At 43.4% G+C, this 24,861-nt stretch overlaps 1 protein-coding gene across 1 annotated transcript in view; it reads right to left on the bottom strand.

Moving 5' to 3' along the window:
• Positions 1-23,308, bottom strand: part of LOC126533234 (ribonuclease Oy-like) — a 38,032-nt gene extending 14,724 nt beyond the window's left edge. The window contains exons 1-2 of the mRNA XM_050180509.3: positions 22,943-23,308; positions 21,505-21,601 (exon numbers count right to left, since the gene is read on the bottom strand). Of these exons, the coding sequence (XP_050036466.1) occupies positions 21,505-21,601; positions 22,943-22,983 (138 nt within the window). The 5' untranslated portion in view covers positions 22,984-23,308. The remainder of the gene's footprint in view (positions 1-21,504; positions 21,602-22,942) is intronic.
• Between the last annotated feature and the right edge of the window lie 1,553 nt (positions 23,309-24,861).

Below are 24,861 nucleotides of genomic sequence, written 5' to 3' on the forward strand. Positions count from 1 at the left end.
TCGTAACTCTAGAGGACTCACATACATTAATTTATTGCGAGAGCCCCAATGACCTATCTAGTTTGAATTTTACCCACACATCACCCATTACCTTGTCCTTACAGTCACGAAACGTAATGAAGCTACCTCCTCTAGTTCAGTGAGGACACAAGGTGAACTTAACATTGACCCTTTTTGCGGCGATCCCGTGGGCGCTGCCCATGTTTGATCATGTGGTGACATGTCCATTGCTTTCCACAACTGCCTCCATTGCTTCCGTGTTTCAATGGATGTGTATGATGCTGGTGCAGCTTAGCAAACCTGTTGTGGGAGATTTTGTAGGTGGTGACTGGGCGGACAACACAAAGCTTTGGCCACAGCGTGAGAGAACATGCAAAAGTGCTTTAGGAGCTGATTAAGCTATGTCCAAACAGTGCGAGCAGCGTACATCGTGCTTGTTCTAAAAGTGGGGCTAAATATATACTCCAAGCTATCCAAACTTTCTGCTCGTGAATTGAATCAGGATTAGTGTGTTTTGATCTTCATTCTTTGTTTTGCGATATTTGAAGCAGCAGCTTGTCATGTTCCCAACTCAGTAAAGTTCCTTGGTGCTGTCACTATCTAATTATTTTCTGTCTAATCGCTTGCAAGTGTGCTCAGTTCTGACAGATTTGTTCTGGCTGCACACGAGGCATGAAACGTAGCTGTTTTGTATATTGTAATACCTTGTAGCAAAGATAGCTAGTAATCGCTAGTAATGTGCTCACTCTTGTGGACTGTCGTGAAACATTCAGCTTTCGTGCGTTTGTGCGCCATTGATGTAGACTGTCATTTATTGGCGTTTTGCCACCAAAATTAACCAAAACTGGTGATCAAACCCTGTACCTTTGGTGGGAGCTGAACCCATGACCTTTGGTGTTAGCTATGGCAAAATGAATTAAGGCACAGTTCATTAAGATATAGTTAATTACGGCACTCGAACCCTCAAACTTCAGTAGGAGTCGAACCCACAACCTTGGGTGTTAAATATGATGAAGTTAATTAAGGCACCATTAATTAAGGTTGGGTTAATGAAGACACTCTACCTTTGGTGGGAGTCAAACCCACAACCTTTGTTGTTAATTAGGGCACAATTAATTAAGATATAGTGAATTAAGGCACTCGAACCCACGCCCCTTAGTGGGAGAAAACAAGTAATAGGAGGTAACAACACATTTAAATGTGTTGTTACCTGTAAGAATGTAAAGTAATTTAATTAATGTCTTGTGAGCACACAGGCTTTCACCTTCATCCTGTTTAGCGTATAATGTGACTGTCAACTTTTCCTGACATGTTGGCGATAGAGTGGGCATAAGTTTCCATGCCAGTTTAGGTAGATGTGTGTAGATACTGTGCGTGAAACTTATTATGACAAGAAGCGGTGCTACTCTCTTTGTCATTATTTAGCGAGTAGTACTCACTCTTGCCGACATTTCTGGGCTGAAGCTCATTCTTTGAAGGTTAGCAATAGAACGCTGGCGGATGAGCAAATTTCTGTATCCCCAAGGGAAGCTGTACATCTAGAAGTACCGGTAACACGTACGTACAGTTGCAGCAGCGGCCCATGAACTTGGCCACACAGATTCATTCCATTCCTTATTATGCCAGTCACTATTTTTGCAACCAACTACTGCACACGTTTTCAATGCACATGATTCAATCCAGCATGAGTGGAGCACAGTGCGTCAGCGAAAACTCAGTTGCATTTCCGACAGCTGATGGCACAGAAGCAAGGTAGAAGTGGTAATGGTTTTGTATTCGTGCCCTGTCGCTGAGGTCACGTGTGGTGCACTGCCACAAGTGCCACCTCGTTTCTCTAGAACAAATTGCTTCACGAAAAGGGTCATCAAGCTTGGAAACCTAGCTAATAACAGCGGTGTGATACATCTGAATGTTTGATTACAATTTTTTAAGGCGGCATTCGATCAACACGCATTTATCATCGCGTATAAATGTGGCGTATTGCCCCCTATGTTAAAAAAATTTGACCTCTTGTAGTTGTCATTATGCCAGCTAAGTTTTACACCGCTCGACAAACAGGCTAGTAACACTATGAACAACTTACATGCGTATTCTATTGGAAAAAGTGCATGTCACCCGCTCATTTAGAACATTGCCTACACATTGCCCATACCATGCCCTAAGTTTCCCCCGATATAAACAATATTGCCTTGTTTAGCTCATCGAGGACAATGGAGAAACAAACTATGCATCTCGTATAATGCACGAAAACACATGGAAAAACGAGGGTTTAGTAATTATATACGACACTTGAATTAAAAGCAGGAAAGTGAAAGTTTCGCAATGCATTGCGCTTACAATTTTCCTTATTTTCACGGAATTTCAAGTTCGTATCTAGTGCTATTGTTTTAGGAGTCTGGGAAATAAGTCAATTAGCAGCAGCATGACACCCTGGAATGCTTCCATGAGTAACTTTCTGCAACAGCCATATTGAACCTACACAGAATAAACATTTATCGCTGATCGCTGGGAACAATGCTTCCTATTTCAATAAATAGAAACACCATGCTCCGCATAGTTTACCAAAGATACCATGGGAAAACAACTAAATGCTGTGCATGACGCATAAAAATTTGGAGAAAGCAAGTAGTCAGAAACTCTTTTCAGAGCACATAAGCAATCTACACAGTTCAAATTTTCAATACAAGTCACCAAAAAGTAGCCCTAACTTCTTCAAAATATGAAATATCTCCTGTTTTTGCTCCTGCCGGAGAAACAAGCAGTAGTGTAGCTCTTATTTAGAAACAGCCTCATAATGAAATGAACACAGTCAGAAGTGACACGTGCCTATAGAAAAAAAAATTCAAGTCAGTGTTCTATTGCTATTGAAATGGCTCTGGACTTTGACCAAGTCCATTTTCACGAACACATTTACGATAACTTATGATAATACAATGAAATTCAACAATTATACCGTAAGAAGCTTGATTAGAATATTGATGTTGATAAGATAATAAGATTGCAATGCTTTGTAGGCTACCTCTGGATGGAGATTCAGTAGTTCCTGCATTTGATAGTCCAACAATTTCATGCTGTAAGGTGCACCAGTCATTTGGTGCGGCTGATTATAAATATCTAGACTTCCCCTCACATGCAGGTTAAATATAGCAAGCTGACTGTGTTTCAAATACAGATTTAGTGGTCCAGAAAGATTGAATATGTTACAAGTAGCATAAGCAGACATTTGTTAGGGCGGGAACTGCCCAGAGCCAGGCCTTGTGCGTAACACGAGCGTGTATGGCGAATCCCATGCGTTGTCTACCACAGCACGTCCCAAGGGGACACAAAAGACAGTTCCCGTCGCCCAAGCATGGGATACGTAGTAAAGAAAGCATTACTTACGTAGCGTGGCTATTAAAAAAGGAAATTTAGCTTCAGCTATAATGTTGTTGGGCTTCCCAGCGTGCAGCCAAAAGTGCCCGCTTTCAGAAATGGGGGGGGGGGGGGGGGGGCATATGACATATTTAGCCCCCCTGTGGACACGCTTATGAGCAGGAAGGCTTTTTCATTTAGACAGCGATAAACTATTTGAGCATTTATGGTGCAAATATTGCTCATTTGCTGCTCGGAAGGTGTTTCTCCTTGATAGAGCTCACTTTAGGATATGCTGCAACTGTAGTAACACTTATCACCTCACTGTCAATATCATTGTCATGTAAGCTTGGGGGTTTGTCCAGATAAGCAGCACTGTGTCACTTTCACATGTTATTGTGAACTGATTAGTGACTGAGATTAGTGACTGTGCCCCACTGTATTGGAATCAAGTTTATCAATGTGCTGTAAATTTGCATGGTAGCGATATACAGGAGGCGATCGAGAAGTCAAACTGTAATGGGACCTATTTCACAAGGCATACATAAGAAAGTACAGCCGTAATAAGTAATACGAAATAAATAAATAAATAAATAAATAAATAAATAAATAAATAAATAAATAAATAAATAAATAAATAAGACTGTAGTGGGCACAAAGTACTGAAGTTCTGACAAGTGGGAAGTAATGACATTGAAGTATCTTAAGGCAGGTAAAGAGCACTAAAAACTTATACTGTTGTCTAAGCGTTGTTGTCTACGTGGGCGTGTGTTTTTATCAGAGTGCGTGGCTTGGGCGTTGCCTCAATGGGCAATGGTGAGAGTGAGATATCTAGATATGAGATGTTTTCTGACGCATGCACTGCAGCTATGAATGGTGAATGCTTATACACAAAGTTTTCTTGCACAATAAGTTCAGTTGGAAGTAGCACCCTCTATTTATTCATAATGCCCTACAGGCCCACTGAAGAGCATCGTGTAAGGGGGTAACAGCTTGTACAGAACAGAAAAATGATACCATCAAATAAAAAGGAACAGAACAAAGCTAACAAACAGTACCATGGAACATCATTATACAGTGTTATAAACCAGTTTATTCAGGTTATCATGAAAAGTTTCGCTGTTTCACATCGATGCGATGTGGTCTAGAAGACTGTTTCATGCAACAGTGCGAGGCAGTGATGACGAGTTAAGTGCCTGCGTTTGACCATGTACGCACATGAAACAGAGCATGTTGTGAAGTCGTGATGTGTGCTCAGGTTCATGAATTGGCAGACAGTGAGATTTATCGACATAAACATACCTGTGAAAGAGACAGAGCAGAGCGATGTTGCGGCCAGTTTCTAATGACTGAAGTATCTTTTTTTTATTCGGGTAATGCAAGGAATATGGTTGTACGAGGGTTGATCCAAAAGTAAGGTTCCCATCAATTTTACAAAATGACAACATTGTTTATTCTCACAGAAATTTACATCATTGGAAAGATGAAACATTGCTCTATTTTTCTACATGATCGCCATTTTTTTGTATGCATGTTTGTAGACTGTGCTCCAATTTCTGTATCCCAATGTCGTAGAACTCCGCCGCCAACCCACTGAGGAAGCGTTTCACCTGTTGATTTAATCGTTGCTCCAGAAGCGTTGACCACTCAAATGTTCCTTTAACTTGGGGAACAAGTGATAATCGCTAGGCACGAGGTCTGGACTGTATGGTGGGTGGGGCATGACAGTAGACCCAAAGTTTGTCAAAAGTTTCTGGGTTTGACGGGAGACGTGAGGTCGGGCGTCGTTATGAAGCAGCGTTACACCGGCTGCCAGTCGTCCTCGCCGGCGGTTCTGGATAGCTTGCCTGAGTTTTGTTACTGTTGCACAATAACTGTCTGAGTTGATTGTTGTCCCACGTTCGATGAAATTGATCAGCAGTATCCCCTTACAATCCCAAAAAACACTGGCCATGACTTTGCCAGCAGAAGGAGTTTGTTTGAACCTCTTTGCGACTGGTGACTCTGGATGATGCCACTGTTTGGATTTTTGTTTCGCTTCGGGAGTGAAATGAAACACCCACGTTTCCTCTTCTGTAACAATGGAGTCCAACAATCCTTTCTTATCTTCTTCACCCTTTTGAAGAAACTGGCGAGCACAGTCAAGGCGTTTCTCCTTGTGGTCTGATGTCAACAGCTGCTGTACCCATCGAGCACAACACTTGTGATACCCCTCTTTCCACTGTACCGTAAGAACTCCCAGGAATCTGAGCAACAAGTTCACAGACGGTGATCCTCCTGTTTTGAAGCACTTCGCATTGGACCATATCGATAACCGCCTCTGAAACTGATGGTCTTCCACTCCATTTTTCATCGTGGACTTCCTTCCGACTGGCACTGAACTCCCTGCACCGCTTATGGACATGCTGAACAGACATACACTTGTTGCCATACACCTTTGTCAACTGACGATGAATATTGGCAGGTGGAGTCCCTTTGGCGTGCAAAAAGCGAATTACGGAACAAATCTCGCACTTGGCAGGACCAACAATGGGAACCTCCATATCGAACGGCTGCTGAGCCAAGAATGAGCGGTGCAACGATGCGTGGCCAGGGGGAATCGAGAGTGGGGGAACAGCCGCATGCAGCAGCATTGTCAAATTTTACCTTGCGCCTTCACGTGTGGCTGGAGCTTTCTGGGAACCTTATTTCTGGATCAACCCTCGTACTTACGTGAGATGAATCTGCCTGCACTATTCTGAACAGCTTCCAGCATGCTGATAACGTATTCCTGATATTTGACTTAATAGTTCTGCAGAAACCCGCAAGGTGGAGAGAAGTAATTAATAAAGGGAAAATCAGACATCCACCCATTCGGAGCAATTGCTACAAAGGAAACCCATACGGGTTCCTCGAAAGAAAAGCCTCACAGTTGAAGACCGGGACGAATCTTTCTTCAACTGTGAGGCTTTTCTTTCGAGGAACCCGTATGGGTTTCCTTTGTAGCAATTGCTACGAATGGGTGGATGTCTGATTTTCCCTTTATTAATTATTCCTGATATGGTGACCATGCACATGAAGCCAATTCACAACGCATTACGCTTAAAATTTTTCCTATTAATACAAAATTTCAAGTTTGTATCTGGTGCTGTTGTTTTGGGAGTCTGGGAAACATGTTGATTAGCAGCAACATGACACCCTGGAATGCTTTTATGAATAATTTTCTACAAAGGCTGCAATGAACGCGTACAGAATAAACACTTTTTGCTCGTCACTCAGAACATTGCTTTGTACTTTGAATAGATATAAACGCTGTGCCCCGGATAGCTTACCGAGGATACCAGGGGAAAACAAAATGCTGTGTATAATGCATAAAGATTGCAAGAAAGTGAGCAGTCGGCAACTATTTTCACAGCACATAAACCACTCACACATTTCAATGTTTCGGTACATGATGCCAAAAAGTGGCACTGATTTCTACAAAATATGAAATATCTTCTGTTTCTGTTCCTACTGGGAAACAGGTAGCAATGTGGCTCTTATTTAGAGACAGCCTGGAAATAAAATTGGCAAAGTCAGAAGTGACACATGCCTTTCGAAAAAATTGAAGTCAAGTGTTCTATTGGTAGTGAAATGGCTCTGAACCTTTGACCAAGGCCATTTTCACAAATACATCTACGATAAGTCATGACAACAAAATGAAATTTGACAGTTATACCTGTAAGAGGTTTCATTAGAATTTTAACGGTGATGAGATACAGCGACTGCAACACTATGTAGGCTACCTCTGGATGGAGATTCAACAGTTCCTGCATTTGATAATCCAACAATTTCATGCCTTAAGGCCCACCAGACATTTGGTGCGGCTGATTATAATACTTTATCCGGACCTCCCCCTCACCTGCAGGTTAAGTATAGCAAGCTGACTGTGTTTTCAAATACGGATACAGCGGTCCCAAGATACAGGGCATGTCGCAAGTAGTGCAAGGAGACATTCGTTAGGGTGTGAGCTGCTCAGAGCCAGACCTTCTCAAAAACATGAGCATGTATGGCAAACCCCACGTGTCGTCGGCTACAGCACATCCTGAGGAGGCACAAAAGACAATCCTCACTGCCCAAGCAGGGGATACGTAGTAAAGAAAAGTATTACTTACAGGGCCACGCTATTAAGAAAGAAAATTTAGCTTCAGGTGTGGTTTTGTTGGAGTTTCCAGCATGCAGCCTGAAGTTCCTGCATGCAAAAGTAAGGGGAAGGGGAGGAATGGCATATTCCCCCCCCACTTATAGGAGTGGAGGGCAAGTGCCTCCTCCCCCTCCCCCAGCAAAGACGCCTATGAGCAGGAAGGCTTTTTCATCTAGACTGAGATAAACCGTTTGGGCATTTGTGGTGCAAGCATTGCTCATTTGCTGTTCAGGGGACATTTCTTCTCAATAAAGCTCACTTTGGGATATGCTGCAACTGTAGTAACACTTATCATCTGGCTATCCTCACCATCGATATCATTGTCATGCAAGCTTGGGGGTATGCCCAGATAATCAGCACAGTGTCACTTTCATATGTTATTGTGAACTGAAAGTAGATATGTTTAGTGACTGTGCCCCACTGTATCGGAATCAAGTTTATTAATGTGCTGTAAACTTGCATGACAGTGATATACAGGAGGCGACTGAGAAGTCGGACTGTAATGGGAACTCTTTATCAAGATGTCTAAATAAGAAGACAAAGTACAGCCGTGTAATAAGTAATCTGAAAAAATGAAAGAACTAAGTAAATTAATAAATCGCTTTAACTGAAGACTGTAGTGGCACAAAGTACTAAAGTTCTGGCAAATCTGAAGTCATGACACTGAAATACTTTGAGGCATATATATATATATATATATATATATATATATATATATATATATATATATATATATATGAAATGTTTTCTGACTCATGCGCTGCGGCTATGACTGGTGAATGCTAATAGATGAGGTTTCCTTGCGCAATAAATTCAGGTGAAGGTAGCGCCCTGTATTTATTCATAATGCCTTACAGGCCCACTGAAGAGCATCGAGTAAGGCGGGTAGCGATGGTTTGTACAGAATAGAAAAATGTTACAATCAAATAAAAAGGAACACAACAAAGGTTACAAACAGTTCCGTGGAACATCATTATACAGTGTTATAAAAACAGCTTATTCAGGTTATCACAAAATGTTTTGCTGTTTCACATGAAAGCAATGTGGTCTAGAAGACTGTTCCAATGTGCAATAGCGCAAGGCAGTGATGATGTGTTAAATGCCTGCATTTGACCATGTATGGGCATGAAAGATAGCATGTTGTGAAGGTGTGACATGTGCACAGGTGCATGAACTGGCAGACGATGAGATTTATTGATATGAGTGATACCAGTGAAACAGACAGAGCAGAGCAATCTTGCGGAGAGTTTCTAATGACTGAAGTATGTCTTTTTTTATTCGGGTAATGCAAGAAATATGGTCATACTAACGCGAAATGAATCTGGCTGCCCTATTTTGAACAGTTTCCAACAACGCGATAACATACTGCTGATATGGTGACCATGTAGATGATGGAAATTCACAATGCAATGCGCTTAATATTTTCGCTATTTTCATGGAATTTGAAATTGATATCTGGTGTACTGCTTTTGAAGTCTGGGAAATATGTTGATTACCGGCAGCATGACACCCTGGAATGCTTCTATGAGTAACTTTCTACAAAGCCTGTATTGAACCTACACGGAATAGACTTTTATTGCTTGTCACCCAGAACATTGCTTTGTACTTTGAATAAGTATACACATCATGCTCGCCTAGTTTATCGAGGATACCAGGGGAAGACAACAAAATGCTCTGCATAATGCATAAAAATTACGAGAAAGCGAATAGACGGCAACTATTTTGAGAGCACATAAACAACTTGCACAATGCAAAGTTTCGGCACATGTTGCCAAAAAGTGGCCCTAATTTCTTCAAAATATGAAATATCTCCTGTTTTTGCTCCTGCCAGGAAACTAGTAGTGTAGCGCTTATTTAGAGTCAGCCTTGAAATGAAATCAAAAAAGTCAGAAATGACACATGCCTTTAGAAAAAGTTAGTCTGCATTCTACTGGTATTAAAATGGCTCTGAACGCTCGACCAGGGCCATTCTCACAAACCCATCTACGAGAAGTCATGATAACACAACAAAATGTTACAGTTATACCTGTACGAGGTTTGATTAGAATTTTGACGGTGATAAGATACAGCGACGGCAACACTATGTAGGCTACCTCTGTATGGAGATTCAACAGTTCCTGCATTTGATAATCCAACGATTTCATGCCGTAAGGCCCATCTGACATTCGGTGCGGCTGATTATAATACTTTATCCGGACCTCCCCTTCACCTGCAGGTTAAGTATAGCAGGCTGACTGTGTTTCCAAATACGGATACAGCGGTTGCGAGATACTGTACATGTTGCAAGTAGTGCAAGCAGACATTTGTCAGAGTGTGAGCTGCTCAGAGCCAGGCCTTCTCAAAAACATCAGCACGTATGGCAAACCCCACACATCATCGGCTACAGCGCTTTCCCGAGGAGGCACAAAAGACAATCCTCGCTTCCCAAGCAGGGGATACGTAGTAAAGAAAAGCATTACTTACACGGCGACGCTATAAAGAAAGAAAATTTAGCTTCAGGTGAAGTTTTGTTGGAGTTTCCAGCATGCAGCCTAAAGTTCCTGTGTTAAAACGTAAGGGGAAGTGGAATGGCATATTTTACATATTTACATATTACATATTTTATTTTAGACATCTAGACCTGAAATGTTTTCTCATGCATGCGCTGTGGCTATGAATGGTGAATGCTTATACATGAAGTTTTCTTGCACAATAAATTCAGCTGGAAGTAGCGTCCTGTATTTATTCATAATGCCTTACAGGCCCACTGAAGAGCATTGAGTAAGGGGGGTAGCAATGGTTTGTACAAAAGAGAAAAATGTTACCATCAAATAAAAAGGAACAGGACAAAAGTTGCAAACAGTACTGTGGAACATAATTATACAGCATTATAAAACAGCGTATTCAGGTTATCATGAATAGTTTTGCTGTTCGACATGGATGCAATGTGGTCTGGAAGACTGTTCCAATGTGAAATAGCGTGAGGATGTGTTAAATGCCTGCATTTGACCGTGTATGCGTATGAAACAAGAATGTCTGAAGGCACGACATGTGCACAGGTGCATGAATTGCAGACGGTGAGATTTATTGATATAAATGTACCTGTGAAAAAGACAGAGCAGCGCAATCTTGCGGAGAGTTTCTGATGACTGAAGTATGTCTTTTTTTTTTATTTGGGTAATGCAAGAAATATGGTCATACTTGCGCGAGATGAATTTTGCTGCTCTATTCTGAACAGCTTCCAACATGCCGCTAACACACTCCTGATATGGTGACCATTTGGATGAAGCAAATTGGCAATGCACTGCGCTTAATATGTTTCCTATTTTCACAGAATTTCAAATTCATATCTGGTGTATTGCTAGCAGCAGAATGACGCCCTGGAATGCTTCTATGAGGAAGTTTCTACATAGCCTGTATTGAACCTACACAGAATAAACTTTTATCGCTCGTCACATAAAAATAAACATCGTGCCCTGAATAGTTTACCAAAGATACCAGGGGAAAACAACTAAAGGCCATGTATAACGCATAAAAATTTCGAGAAAGTGAGTAGTCAGCAACTGTTTCCAGAGCACATAAGCAACCTGCACAGTTAAACTTGTCGGCCCACGTCATCAAAAAGTGGCCATAATTTCTTCAAAATATGAAATGTCTCCTGTTTTTGCTCGTACTGGGAAACAATAAGTAGTGGAGCTGTTATTTATAAATAGCCTAGAAATGAAACTGAGAAACTCAGAAGTGACACATGCTTTTAGAAAAAATTAATATCTGCATTCTATTGGTGTTCTAATGGCTCTGAACACTCGACCAGGGCCATTTTCATAGACGCATCTATGATAAGTCGTGATTACATAATGAAATTCGACAGTTAAGCCTGTAAGAGGTTTGATAAAAATTTTGACAGTGATAAGATACCGAGAATGCTATGTAGGCTACTTCTGGACGGAGATTCAACAGTTCCTGCATTTGATCCATCCAACAATTTCATGCCATAAAACAACACCAGTAATTTGGAGCAGCTGATTATAACAGTCTATTCGGACCTCCCTCTCACCCACAGGTTAAATATAACAAGCTGACTACATTTTCAAATACGAATATGGCAGTCCCAAAAGGCTGGGCATGTGTTAAGTAGAAAAAGCACACACGTGTTAGGGTGGGAACTGCCAAGAGCCAGGCCCTCTCCGAAATGCGAGCATGTATGGTGAATCCCGTGCATCGTCTGCTACAGTGCGTCCCGAGGAGGCACAAAAGACAATCCTCACTGCCCAAGCAGGCGATATGTAATAAAGGAAAGCATTACTTACGCGGCGGCGGCGACTGTATTAAGAAAGAAAATTTAGCTTCAGGTGTAGTTTTGTTGGGCTTTCCAGCATGCAGCCGAAAGTGCTTGCTTTCAAATGTGGGGAAGGGGACAGGTTATATTTTGCCCCCACTTCCTGTGTATACACTTATGAGCAGGAAGACTTTTTCATCCAGGCATAGATAAACTATTGGGGCATTTGTGGGGCAAATGTTGCCCATTTGCTTATCGGGGGGCATTTCTCTGCAATAAAGCTCACCTTAAGATACGAGGTGTATTCAAAAAGAAACCGAACTTTTGCTATAGCACCTTTATTGCTTATGGTACAACATTTTAACTGCTGTCCCCTTCAAAGTAGTCCCCGCTACTGGCAATGCACTTTTTGGAAAGCCTCCTGGAACGCACTTTCTGGAATGGTGGAATGGTGCGCAGGTTTCTTCTCACATTGTCCTGGATCTCCTCTATGGTTTGGAAACGATGTCCTTTCAAGGTGGTTTTCAGCTTGGGGAATAGAAAAAAGTCTGCTGGGGCTAGGTCCGGAGAATATGCTGGATGGGGCACAACAAGAGTGCGGTGTTTAGCTAAGTAGCTGCGGACAAGGAGCGATGCATGAGCCGGGGCATTGTCATGATGGAACATCCAAGCCTGATTTTCCCACAATGCATGCCTCTTACTGCGCACAGAATCTTTCAAACAAGCTAGGATTCCCTGGTAAACTTCTGTGTTTACTGTTTGACCATGTGGCTCAAATTCCTGATGGACAATGGCTTTGCAGTCAAAAAACACAACCAACATCACCTTCATTTTTGACTAACTCATGCGTCCTTTTCTTGGACAAGGAGAACCTTTGGCCACCCACTGCAATGACTGCACTTTCGTTTCAACATCATAGCCATAAACCCATGTCTCATCGCCTGTTATGATGTTCTTAAAAAAGTTTTCGTCGTCATTGGCAGCGGCGAGCAGTTCCTGGCTGATTTCAACACGGGTCTGCTTCTGTTCGTCAGTAAACAAACACAGCATGAATTTTACACTGACACGGCGCATCCCAAGTTTGTCACTCAAAATTTCATGACATAATGCTACGCTGATACCCACTGAGTCAGCGACTTCTCGAACAGTCAAATAACGATTTCCACGGATCACAGTTAGAACTCTCTCTCGACGTGGTCATCATCTGTGGATGTGCAAGGTTCACCAGACTTGGGATTGTCATCGACCGTCATTCTTCCGTGTTCAAAACGCTTGAACCAATCATAGCAGTGCGTGCGACTCATACAGTCCTCCTCGTATGCTTGGCTAAGTAACTGAAATGTCTTTGTGAAAGTTTTCCCAAGTTTGTAGCAGAACTTCACACACACACATACTGTTCATCCAATTCCTTCATTGTCACTTTGGCACCAATCCGAAGAACAGCTTGCTCCCATGCTCACTTCAGCGGTTGTAGCCTTCCAACTAACGGTCAGAGCGAAACATGGCAAATGGCAGTTTGTTGCCTAAACCTGCCGCTACATGCGTTTAGCAGCCGCAGTGTGCTCCCTCTGCCGGTTGGCGCGCTATTTCAAAAGTTCGGTCCCTTTTTGAACACACCTCGTGTGTTGCAACTGTAGTAACACTTATCACCTGGCTGTACTCACTGTTAATACCATTATCATGTAAGCTTTGGGATTTGTCCAGATAGTCAGCACAGTGTCACTTTCATATGTTATTGTGAACTGAAAGCAGATATGAATAGTGACTGTGCCCCAATAAATCAGAAACAAATTTATTAATGTGCTGTAACCTACATGATGATTATATACAGGAGGCGTTCGAGAAGTCAGACTGTAATGGGACCTACTTCGCATGGTGTACACAAGAAGACAAAGTACAGCTGTAATAAGTAAAATAGAAAAAAAAAAATAATAAGATGCTTTAATTAAGAACTGTAGTGGCACAAGCTACTGAAGTTCTGGTAACTGTGAGGTAATGATACTGAAGTATTTAAGTCAGGTACAGTGAAAAAAAAAAAAAAAATCGCCGCCCCTTTCAGTGCTTGAAGATGGTCGAACAGCGAAGTTGTGTTAGTTACACCAAATGTTACACCATGCAAGTCAAACTTCGCACGCATTATATATCGTAAGTCTTTTGTTTCACCATTCTTTCACCTCATTTTCTCTTTTGCGTGCTTCACACTGTGAGCATGCTTTAAGAGTGTTTTCCTTCTGCGATTTTTTTTTTTTTCAGGTGAGGTTTCTGTTTTGCCATGCTTTTTGTTTTGCGTGCAAGTTGCTTCACCCCTTTATTGTGCTGACGCTCGTGGTAGGCAGCTTCTTCCTCAGGAGTATGCACTACTTGCAGCGTTCCCATAGTTGTAGCTGGGATGGAATGTGCGGAACCACTAATCCAAAGCTCCATTCATTGGGTGCAAGGCCCACTGGAGATGCGAGCACTGCTATCGTTCTCATGATTGGTTGGCTTGGTTTGACGATTGACGTGGCTGCCGGCACTTCTTGCGCCAGCAGCCACGCGCTCCTAGTATCGCATTTCAATCACTTCGTTGGCCGCAAACCACCAGCATAACATTTGTTTCTTTCGCAGCAGGGTGGAATCAGTCATTGATCAATGGGGTGCAAATTGGCTTGATCGCTGAAAATATACCGTGTGACCACCATATAAGATTCGCGTATAAGATACGATTCTCACAGGTGGAAAGGGGTCACTTTAACCCCTTTCCCCCGTTGAGCTGTTCTTTTCCTCTCCTGCAAGGTCATGTAGCCCCTTTTAGCGAAGTCTGACGATGACTGCACATGGTCTGCATACACAGCTTCACTGTAAAATACTCGTTTTGTTTTTTATTTTATATTGTTATCACAGTGTTGTTCTCTATGTGGGCATATGTTTTTATCAGAGTGAGCGGCCTGGGCATCAGCTCGATGGGCAATGGTGTCACGCATCTAGATATGAAATGTTTTCCGATGCATGCGCTGTGTTGGAATGTTGAATGCTGGACACAAAAACTGGCTGATATATTATATTTATCTAATTAAAACGAACCTGCGTGATGCTGCTCAAAGGAAACGACCACCCCACTCACAAATATTACCGCTGTGCAATTTGATCGATAAATGGCCCGTACTGCATTCGATGCCAGTGGGCTGCTGCTTATCACACATCAGTGAGCTCTCAAAACCTTTATTCAAGTAATAAAGTACAGACTTTAATAACAGAATTTCAATAAAAACAATTGTCGGCTAATTTTGTAAAAAAGTGACATGTTAACTACGTTTATTGGTTATTAAATGTACGTTTATAGATCCAATATTTAGCTGCATTGAGCGCCCCTAGCAGAAAAAAATACGAATGAAAGTATGTGACCAAATTACAGTAGCTCCACTTACGCGATTTTTGCTGGAACGAACCGCTGCTGAGTTATCTCTCTCTGTGGTGATCGCTGGATCTTGAAAGTGCGCAGTTTGCCCGCCTGTGGACTCTCCTTTCTCGCTGCTTGTTTTGCCCCCGGTGCTTGCTGGCGCAAAGGTATCTGCAGCAGCTGTCGCACCTGGAGGAAGGCTCGGGCTAGACAATGAGGCACGAGATACCGCGTCATCTACCGCGATGGTGCTTCCATTTTGATACTACACAGAATAGTCGTAATGCTGTATCAGGAGAGCCCAGCGCGACAGCTGGTCTGCAGGCTCACGGAGCCGCATCAGCCTACTTAGTGCACTGTGGTCCGTCTGCACTACAAATTTTATCCAATCACGGTAGACATCGAATCTACGTAGTGCAAACACGGTAGTGAGACATTCCTTCTCTGTCATGGAATAATTCCTCTTTGTCGGTATCAAGGTGCGACTAGCAAAGGCCAGTGGCTGTAACATATCATCGTATTCCTGTAGGACAACTGCTCTGAAACCCGGATCGCTTGTGTCAGTCTGGACAACGAACGGTTTGGTCAGGTCGGGGGAATCTCCACAATGACGCTAGACAGATGGCAAAGGCCTGCTGCTGCTCAGGTCCCCACTGCCACTCGGCCGACTTACCCAAGAGCTTGCTCAAGGGTGCCTGCACTCGGGCACAGGACGGGATGAATGATTGGTTGCGAAGGCCGCGTACGTCCTAGGGCATGGGGGAATCGAGGATTGCCCGCAGTTTCTCCCAGTCTGGCCCAATGGAGCCTCCGCCCAGCATAAATGAATCCGGGTTTGTGCTAACTGGGCCTTTGCAGGATTTAATGTCATCCCGAAGGCCTGCACCATCCCAAGCACGTCGGCAACGTGGCCCAAGTGTTCTTCAAAGGTTCGTGAATAAATCACAATGTCGTTGAAGTAGCACCTGCAGTATGACCACTTCGCTTCCCTGAGGACACGATCCTTGAGCCTATGAAAGGTCATAGGACTGTAGCAAAGACCAAAGGGCATACGAGTGAACTCGAATAATCCTCTGTGGGATGTGAATGTGGTCTTGCACCGGTCACGCTCATCCGTCTGGACCTGTAGGTAACCTTTAGAGGCATCCAGTGTAGTAAAGTACCTCGCAATAGGTTCCCTACAATGGAGCTAATTGTAGCGAGCAGACAGGCATCCTTGCGAGTCATTCCATTCGGATGGCAATAGTCTACACACAGGCGATGACTGCCATCGTCTTAGGCACCAACACAACTGGAGATGCCCATGCGCTGGACAAGTGGCAAATAATGTCTGCCGATAGCATTTCGTCCCATAAGCCATGAATCACCTGCTTCTTGGACAGGCTGACGGGCTGGGGGTTAAGGCTCATTCACACCGGCGACTGACAGTGGTCACGCGACCAAGTTGGTCGCAAAGTGACCAGTCGCAATGGTCGCAAACGGTCGCCTTTCTTGAAAAGCGACCATTTTGGGCCAGTCGCTCTCTGCGCGATTTTTTAGTCGCGCGACCGTGGTCGCAAAACTGATAAACCAATCAGCGGCGCACCGGAAGTGATCTTTCGTGTGTCTACATCCGGTCTCCTCCGGCGTCGCCTTCAAATTCTGCGTAGATTCCGAGAGTTCTAGCTGAGAACGATAATCTCCGGGATTGCGACTTGCGGGTCGCGCTCAGCCGGGCTTGCCGGTGTGAACATCAGTCGCCTTCGGTCGCTTTTTGATTGCGAGTCACAAATGGTCGCGCGACCTCCTCAAGTCGCCGGTGTGAATGAGCCCTTACACTTTAAAGGAAGCGAGTCTCCAGTTTCAATTGCTTGGCTCCGCTTGGCTCCGATTGGCTCCGCCATCCGATTGGGTGCTTGTGTTGCCCTCTTGCGACGTGAGCGCCTCCACCACAAGCCATCGGGAGTGAAGCGCCACCGCCGACAACAGTCGTGAATTGAAAGGGGAGAGGTGTAAGGATCACAGAACAGGTGAATGCCCGCGCAAAGGCACCGGGCATACCTCAATCCCCACAAGATTTAACCAGGGCCATTTTCACAAACACATCTATGATAAGTTGATTACACAATGAAATTTGACAGTTAAGCCTGCAAGAGGTTTGATTAGGATTTTGATGGTAATAAGATAAAGAGGCTACAACGCTATGCAGGCTACCTCTGGACTGAAATTCAACAGTCCCTGCATTTAATAATCCAACAATTGCATGCCGTAAGGCACACCAGTCATTTGGAGTGGCTGATTATAATGCTCTATCCAGACGTCCCCCTCACCCACAAGTTAAAACACAGTAAGCTGACTGAGTTTTCCAATACGAGTACCGTGGTCCCAAAAGATTGGGCATGTTGCAAGTAGTGCAAGCAGACATTTGTTAAGGCGGGAACTGCCAAGAGCCAGGCCCTCTCCGAAACGTGAGCCTGTATGGTGAACCCCACACGTAGTCCGATACAGCGTGTCCCGAGGAAGCGTAAAAGACAATCCTTGCTGCCGAAGCGGGGGATACGAAGTAAAGCAGTACTTACGTGTTGACGAGGCTATTAAGAAAATTTAGAAATAGAATGTTTCTTTACTTTTGACAGCAGGGGGGGGGAGGGGTTCAAGTGCTCTCCCGGCCCCCTTGATAAATATGCCTATGAGCAGGAAGACTCTTTCATTTAGGCAGAGATAAACTGTTTGGGTATTTCTGAGTAAATATTGCTCATTTGCTGCTCAGGGGACATTTATAAGTGACTGCCTCACTAAATCAGGATCAAGTTTATTAATGTGTTGTAAACTTGCACGATAGTGATATACAGGAGGCAGTTGAGAAGTCAGACTGTAATGGGATCTTCGCAAGGTATAGCTAAGAAGACAAAGTACAGCCATAATAGGTAATATGAAATAAATAAATAAATAAATAAATGAATAAATGAATGAATAAATGAATGAATGAATGAATGAATGAATGAATGAATGAATAAATAAATAAATAAATAAATAAAGCACTTTAATTAAAGACTGTAGTGGCGCAAACTACTTAAATACTGACAAGTGTGTAGTTATGACACTGAAATATTTTAAGGCAGTTGAAGTGCAAAACACTATTTTGTTTTTTGTGTTATTTTGTTGTCATAGCATTGTTCTCCATGTGGGTGGGTGTTTTTATCAGTGTGCACTTGGGCGTTGCCTTGATGGGCAATGGTGTGAACAGGACACCTTGATATGAAACCTTTTCTGATGCATGCACTGTGGCTATGAATGCTGAATGCTTATGCGAGGTTTCCTTGTGCAGTAAATTCAGTTGGAAGTAGGGCCCTGTATTTATTCATAATGCCTTACAGGCCCACTGAAGAGCATTAAGTAAGGGGGGGGGGGGGGGGGTAATGGTTTGTACAACAGAAAAATGTTACTATAAAATAAAAAAAAAAAAAACAGAACAAAGGTTACAAATACTACAGTGGAATATCGTCATATAGTGTTATAAAAGAGCGTAATTGAACAGTTAAGTTATTGCAATAAAAACCAGACACAAGGAAGGTGGACAAAGACAAGCGCTACTCACAACTGTGAGCAGTGAAGCCATGTAGAGCCGTGAAACCTTTCGTGATAACTTGAATGCGCTCTTTTCGTGAGTAACGCTTGTCTTTGTCCACCTTTCTTGCGTATGAGGTTTTTATTGCGCTAAGTTGCTAGTTCAATTATGGAAAACCAACTAGCCCAACAGTCAACTCTTCTAGAATAAAAGAGTGTATTCACGTCATCATGAAAGGTTTCACGGTTTGACATGGATACGATGTGGTTCACAAGATTGTTCCAACGTGCAATAGCAGAAGGCAGTGACGATTAGTTAAATGCCTGTGTTTGACCATGCATGCGCAAGACAGAGCATGTTGTGAAGGCATCCTGATGTGTGCACATGTACATGAATTGGCAGAAGGTGAGGTTTATTGATAATAATGTACCTGTGAAACAGACCGAGGAGAACAATCATGTGGCGAGTTCATAATGACTGAAGTGAAATGTCTTGTTTTATTTGGGTAATGCTAGAAATATAGTCGTATTTACAAGAGGTTAGTCTGGCTGCTCTATTCTGAATAGCTTCCAACATGCTGATAAGGTACTCCTGATATGGTGACCATGTGGATGAAGCAGATTCTAGTGGCAAATGAACATAGGTTAGAAATGCTAATTTACTTATGTTAGAAGGTGTGTTACGCAAGTTTCTACGCAGGCAACAAAGGTACTGAAAAGCTTCAGAAGGCAAGGCAGCTATATGTGTAGCTCAGGAAAGATCAGGTGTAAGGTGAACGCCAAGGTATTTGTACGATGGGGTATTGCAAATTACGTATTAATTGAATAGTGAAACACTGAGTTAGTGCGATTACAGCTAAACGAAAGTAACTTGCATTTAGTGGTGTTAAGGGACATCTGCCACATTTTGCACCAACTATAAGGTCAAGATCATTTTGGAGAGTAGAACAGTCATTGAAACGTAATAGTGCAGTAGGTATTGCAGACAGCAAACAACCTAACTGAACATGATAATTTAGAGGGTAAGTCATTAATGTATATATAAAAAAAAAGTAATGGACCGAGGACACTGCCTTGAGGGACATCAGACGTGACGTTGCAAAAGTTAGATGAGTAGTTATTCACTACTCTAAATTGCTGATGCATAGACAGGAAGTTGTGAAACCAAGATAATGTTAATGAATCGAAACAAAGCGCAGACAACTTTGAAATCAAACGGCAATAAGGTACACTATCAAAAACTTTAGAGAAATCAAGAAATAGGCAGTTGGTCTGGTCATTAGCATTTATGTTAAATTGATGGTCAGTCGCCAGTTAAAATAACTGCGTGTAACATGAGTAGCCTTTTCTGAAACCATGCTGATTGGAGAGGAAAGAGTTATTGGATTCAAGGTGAGAGCAGATATGAGAAGCTGTAACATGCTCAAGTAGTTTGCGGCATATGCACATTAGTGAAATAGGTCTATAATTACCTGGTGAGTGCCTGTCTCCAGCTTTGAAAAAAAGGGAATTACTTTAGCGACCTTCCAGTCCTTAGGTAGCTCACCAAATGATAATGATTGGTTAAAAATGAGGTTGAGACCAGAAATATCTGCAGCAATCTTTCACATTTTTTAGTTTATGTTATTATCAACACCAGATGAAGTAGAAACCTTAAGACTGGTAATCATGTAAGCAATTCCTTCAGCACCAGCAATCTTGTGTAAAAACAGATGAGGAAAAAAAATATAAGAAACTGGTCCAGCAGTGTCCCGTGCAGCCATTAAAACCAAATCCAAAATGTTAGTGCCATGAGTGCATTGGTCAACAATTTGTGATAAGTTGAAGTCAAGTGTTACATCGAGAAAATCTGTTGTGGCGGGACACATAGTAATGATAGCAGATCAATGAGAGGATTATTGAAGTCACCAGAAAGATTCATTACATTGTTTGCACAGAGTTGTGTAGCACATGCTATATTATCATGTAATTCCCTAGTGAAAGAAGAATCTGAATCTGGTGGGCGAGAACATAACCCTAGATGACACTGTCTTCTTGACCATTATTAACATGCCACCTCCTCCTTTTTTCTACTTGGTCACACCGATATACCTTATAGTTACTTTATTCAGGAAAAGTTCATCGTTGGTTACAATAGAGACAGGTTTTCGTGAGTATTAATATGTCAAGGTCAGTCATCTAAATAAAAACAAATCAACCCCCTTGGGCAGTAGACTTCGTACGTTAGTAAAGGATACCGATAATGATAGTGATTGCGCATGTGCATGTTAGCCTTTCGGTATCGAGTATCCCTGTCATCCTTGCAATTTCTTACCTTGATTTCCTGTCTGCAACAGTTTACCTTGCTTTTCTTTTTTTACCGTCAGTCTTGTCTCACAAAAAAATTTCACTGTCAATTTTAAGCTTATCATGGGGCACCTTCTTGCCCTAACCTTTCTCAGCCTTAGCACTTTCCCAGAGTAGCTTTCGTTTGTTTGACGTGGCTTGCAAATAATCATTGCGAATAAATATAGAAGACCCTTTCAGTTTCCTCACACTATCGAAAATTTATTTTTTCACAAGTCCTCGTTCCTTTCACCGTCCATGTTTCTTTGCGCTTTACCTGCATTAAAATGTTGCCATACCAACTAGCTCGGACACAGACTCTAGGACAATGAAGTAGTTGCAAAGGCCATGCTTTTGTTGCCTCTACATGCCTACACCATTCATTCACTCTAGAAACAGTTCACTGCATTTCCAATATTCTAGTGCACATTTAATCCTTGGTTTGACAGTAAAGCCAAATTAACACAAATCTGTGAGACTGACCTTATCATGTGCTGCACTGCAGTAGCCTGAGCTCCACTGTTGGCTGAGCATGAAGTAAGTGACCATTGACACATTCTTAGTGGGCGTTGCAAGTCCCCTGCAGACCGTAGAGCAAACAGTGATGAAATATAAATTATTGGTAAGCATGAACTGAGCAAGAGAGAAAGATAACCAAATACTTGCAACATTTAACTGCCAATTATGTCAAGCTTGTGCATCTAATGTTTCTATTATGCGGCCATAGTACATCAATTAATTCAATTTATGTTACATATAGAAAACATGCTTATGTACGCTTCATATTTGCCTATGCGAAGCATGCTTTGCATAAGCATGCATATGGCATGTGTAAGCATGCCTTTCTCGCTATACAACAAAGAAATTGATTACCTACAGCAATGTGTGCACTGAAAGTGCGCATTCCATGTATTTTGTATTAGCGCACGTACTTTCTCGACATAAACGAGTTGAAAGCGCTTCGTTAGTCCTGTACCCCTATTTCCGTGTCCGTATCCGTTAGTACAAAACGTTTTGTGATACGTAAAACGTGCCAAATAAACGTCATAAACATGTTCGCACATTCTCCGACGATCAATTTCGGCGAAACTAGTCCCACGGTCGCTAGGCGCGCGCTGATTGGCTGGCTGAGCAAAAACGGTTGAGCTGATTGGCTGGCTGTGCACTACGGTATCACGCGAAGGCGATAGTGATCGTCGCAGAATACGTTCCATGATGAGCAGCAGAATTTTACTTGCGCGATTACTTTGCAGACAGGGATTACTTCTGTGAATGGATTGAAGCGAGATAGAACGGAAGAGCGTACTTGAGCGAATTGTTAAGGGGGTAAGCGTTACGATACACAACTGTTACGTGCAAAAACACTGCTGGAACATTTACAGGCACGTCCAAAACGCTTTGTCATGTGTTTAAAGGGAATCAACGCGCTGGCTATAGCGCTTCTTAACCTTGCGCGAATCTCACATGTTTATTTTTTTCTAACACTTTTTTTTTTTCATTTACCAGCACTCAAGCCGTTCAACAATGACGCGTAGATACAAAGGCGAACAGCTGGCGCAATTTACGACCGAAGTCGATATAGCAGAAATCAAGTATTTTATGTCGCATTAACACTGCAGGCACGGTATTATGATACCTCCTCACACGCACACTCCCATACGAGTTCGCGCAACTCCTCTTACTAACGATTTTGATCTTACGACGTTGCTTTCAATCCCTTTTTTTCCCCTAGCGTCTGATGCTGGTAGCACGCCCCTGACGCAGGGTCGCACGAAGTGATTTCGCAAGGGAAGCGAGCTGGGGACCTGAGCCAAGAGAGAAAAACAAAACACGAGCGAAATTCCTTGCGGCGCCGAGGAACAGCTGATTGCCGCTGACCTTCCAAGGGAAGCGCGGTGGACAAATTCAGCGACCAACTTACCCGAGGGAAGCCAGCAGCAGGGCTTGTAGCAGACAATGCATTATCACCGCTCCAGTTCGCTTACTGCGAATGGCTCTTTGTGTCTGGCTGCCGTCCGCTGACGGCGTCGTCCTACTAGCGCCAGGTCGTCGAAATCGCTGGGAAACCGTCGCAGGTCGCGATCACATGTCTCGAACGGGGAACACTGTGACGTTTCATAGCTCGCTGGGGCCGCCCAACGACGCAGTGCGAGCGTAGGACTGCGTGTCTGATAAAGGAGGGGCTGAAACCCAGCGGCGATGCGACGAGCCCCTCGATCTGCTCGCAGTCGCGTTGCTCGCGTCAGTTAGAACGTGCCGGCCTTGTTTACATGGCTCCCGAGATGTGCGACCTGCCTGGAACTAACCTGGGGCTTGACGTCGCCACTAGGCGGAAACGCTCGTTCGCTTTATAGCCTTCGAGATGGTCGACGGCGCCCGGCAGCCGTTCATGTCGCGTTGGTAGGGCTGTAGTCGGTGGTTTTCATGGAGGTGTTAGAGGCATTCTCCAAACTATAAATCTCGTAGGCTTAGTGAATCGAGGTACTAATAGGTTGTTATTGTTGTCATTCTCCAAACTATAAATCTCGTAGGCTTAGTGAATCGAGGTACTAATAGGTTGTTATTGTTGTCATTCTGAGTGGATGTGACGAATACCCACAGTGGTGGGGGATTGGCCGTGAATTGGGTGTTCAAAACTCGACGTTTATGTCGGCTCCTGCAATCGCTTCCGCAGTCTTACACTACAAGAAAAGTTTACACCCTTTGAGTCATATCTTGCCACACAACAATAAACGTCACCTGTCTTGTCCGCATTTCCTTTCTTTAACGCTGCAAGTCCGGTACTTCCAAGTTACGAACAACATGCGCGTGATCAGCATGACAGAGCATTCTCGACAGGAAAGTAACGAGCGCAGCGTTTTCAAGGAAGGAAATGAAAGCAAGGCAGACGATTATTGCAGCGTGGCAAATATAAACCTCAAAGGGTGCACATTTGTTTAAAAATTGCACTCTTCAACAAATGTACGCCCGTTGAGGTGTATATTTGCCACTCTTCAACAAATGCACTCTAAAACTCTCTAAAAAAAGGTTGCACCCTTTAGAGTGGTATATTTGCCACACAACGATAATCTTCATCTGTCTTGCCCGCATTTCCTTTCTTGAAAACGCTGCGCTCGTTACTTTGCTGTCGAGAATGCTCTGTCATGCCGATAATGCGCATGCCGTTCGTGAATTGGAAGTACCGGGCTCGCAGCGTTAAAGAAAGGAAATGCGGGCAAGACAGATGACGATTATCGTTGTGTGGCAAATATACACCCCAAAGGGTGAAACTGTATTTAGAGTGTTGTAAATATACACCGCGAAGGGCGTAAACATTTTAGAGTGTATACTGCAGCGGGATTCCTGCAGCGCCGCCACCGCATAGCCTGTGGGTGGCCTCCGGTATGCATGGCGCGCCGGTGCGTGCGAACGCTGGGTAACGCATCATGCGGACGCCAGGCTCCTCTCTCTCTCTCTCTCTCTCTCTCTCTCTCTCTCTCTCTCGCTTCTTTCTGGACACGCTGCGCCATCTAGTGGCACTGTCGAGAAGTCCACGCCTGGCCTCCGAGACGAGAAGCGTGGCGCACCCGTGTGTACCAACGCTGAGAATTGTTGCCTCGCTCGCCGCACATTCAGTGGCACGTACTCGGCCCAGCAGCCCGATGCGCTATCCATTCGACAACGGACTACCCAGTGATCCAGGAAGGCAGCAAAAAACTGTTACAGTCCGTTGAATATTATGGTGGAGGTAATTTTAGGTCGCCAAAGGTCATGTCAGAGGAGCGTTTACCTGCTTAACCTGTACAGTAGCCCCCGGGACACGAAGCCGAGTTTCAAATCTCTCTTGACCAAGGCAACCAA

This window comes from Dermacentor andersoni, chromosome 7 (assembly GCF_023375885.2).
Source record: "Dermacentor andersoni chromosome 7, qqDerAnde1_hic_scaffold, whole genome shotgun sequence".
NCBI lineage: Eukaryota > Metazoa > Arthropoda > Arachnida > Ixodida > Ixodidae > Dermacentor > Dermacentor andersoni.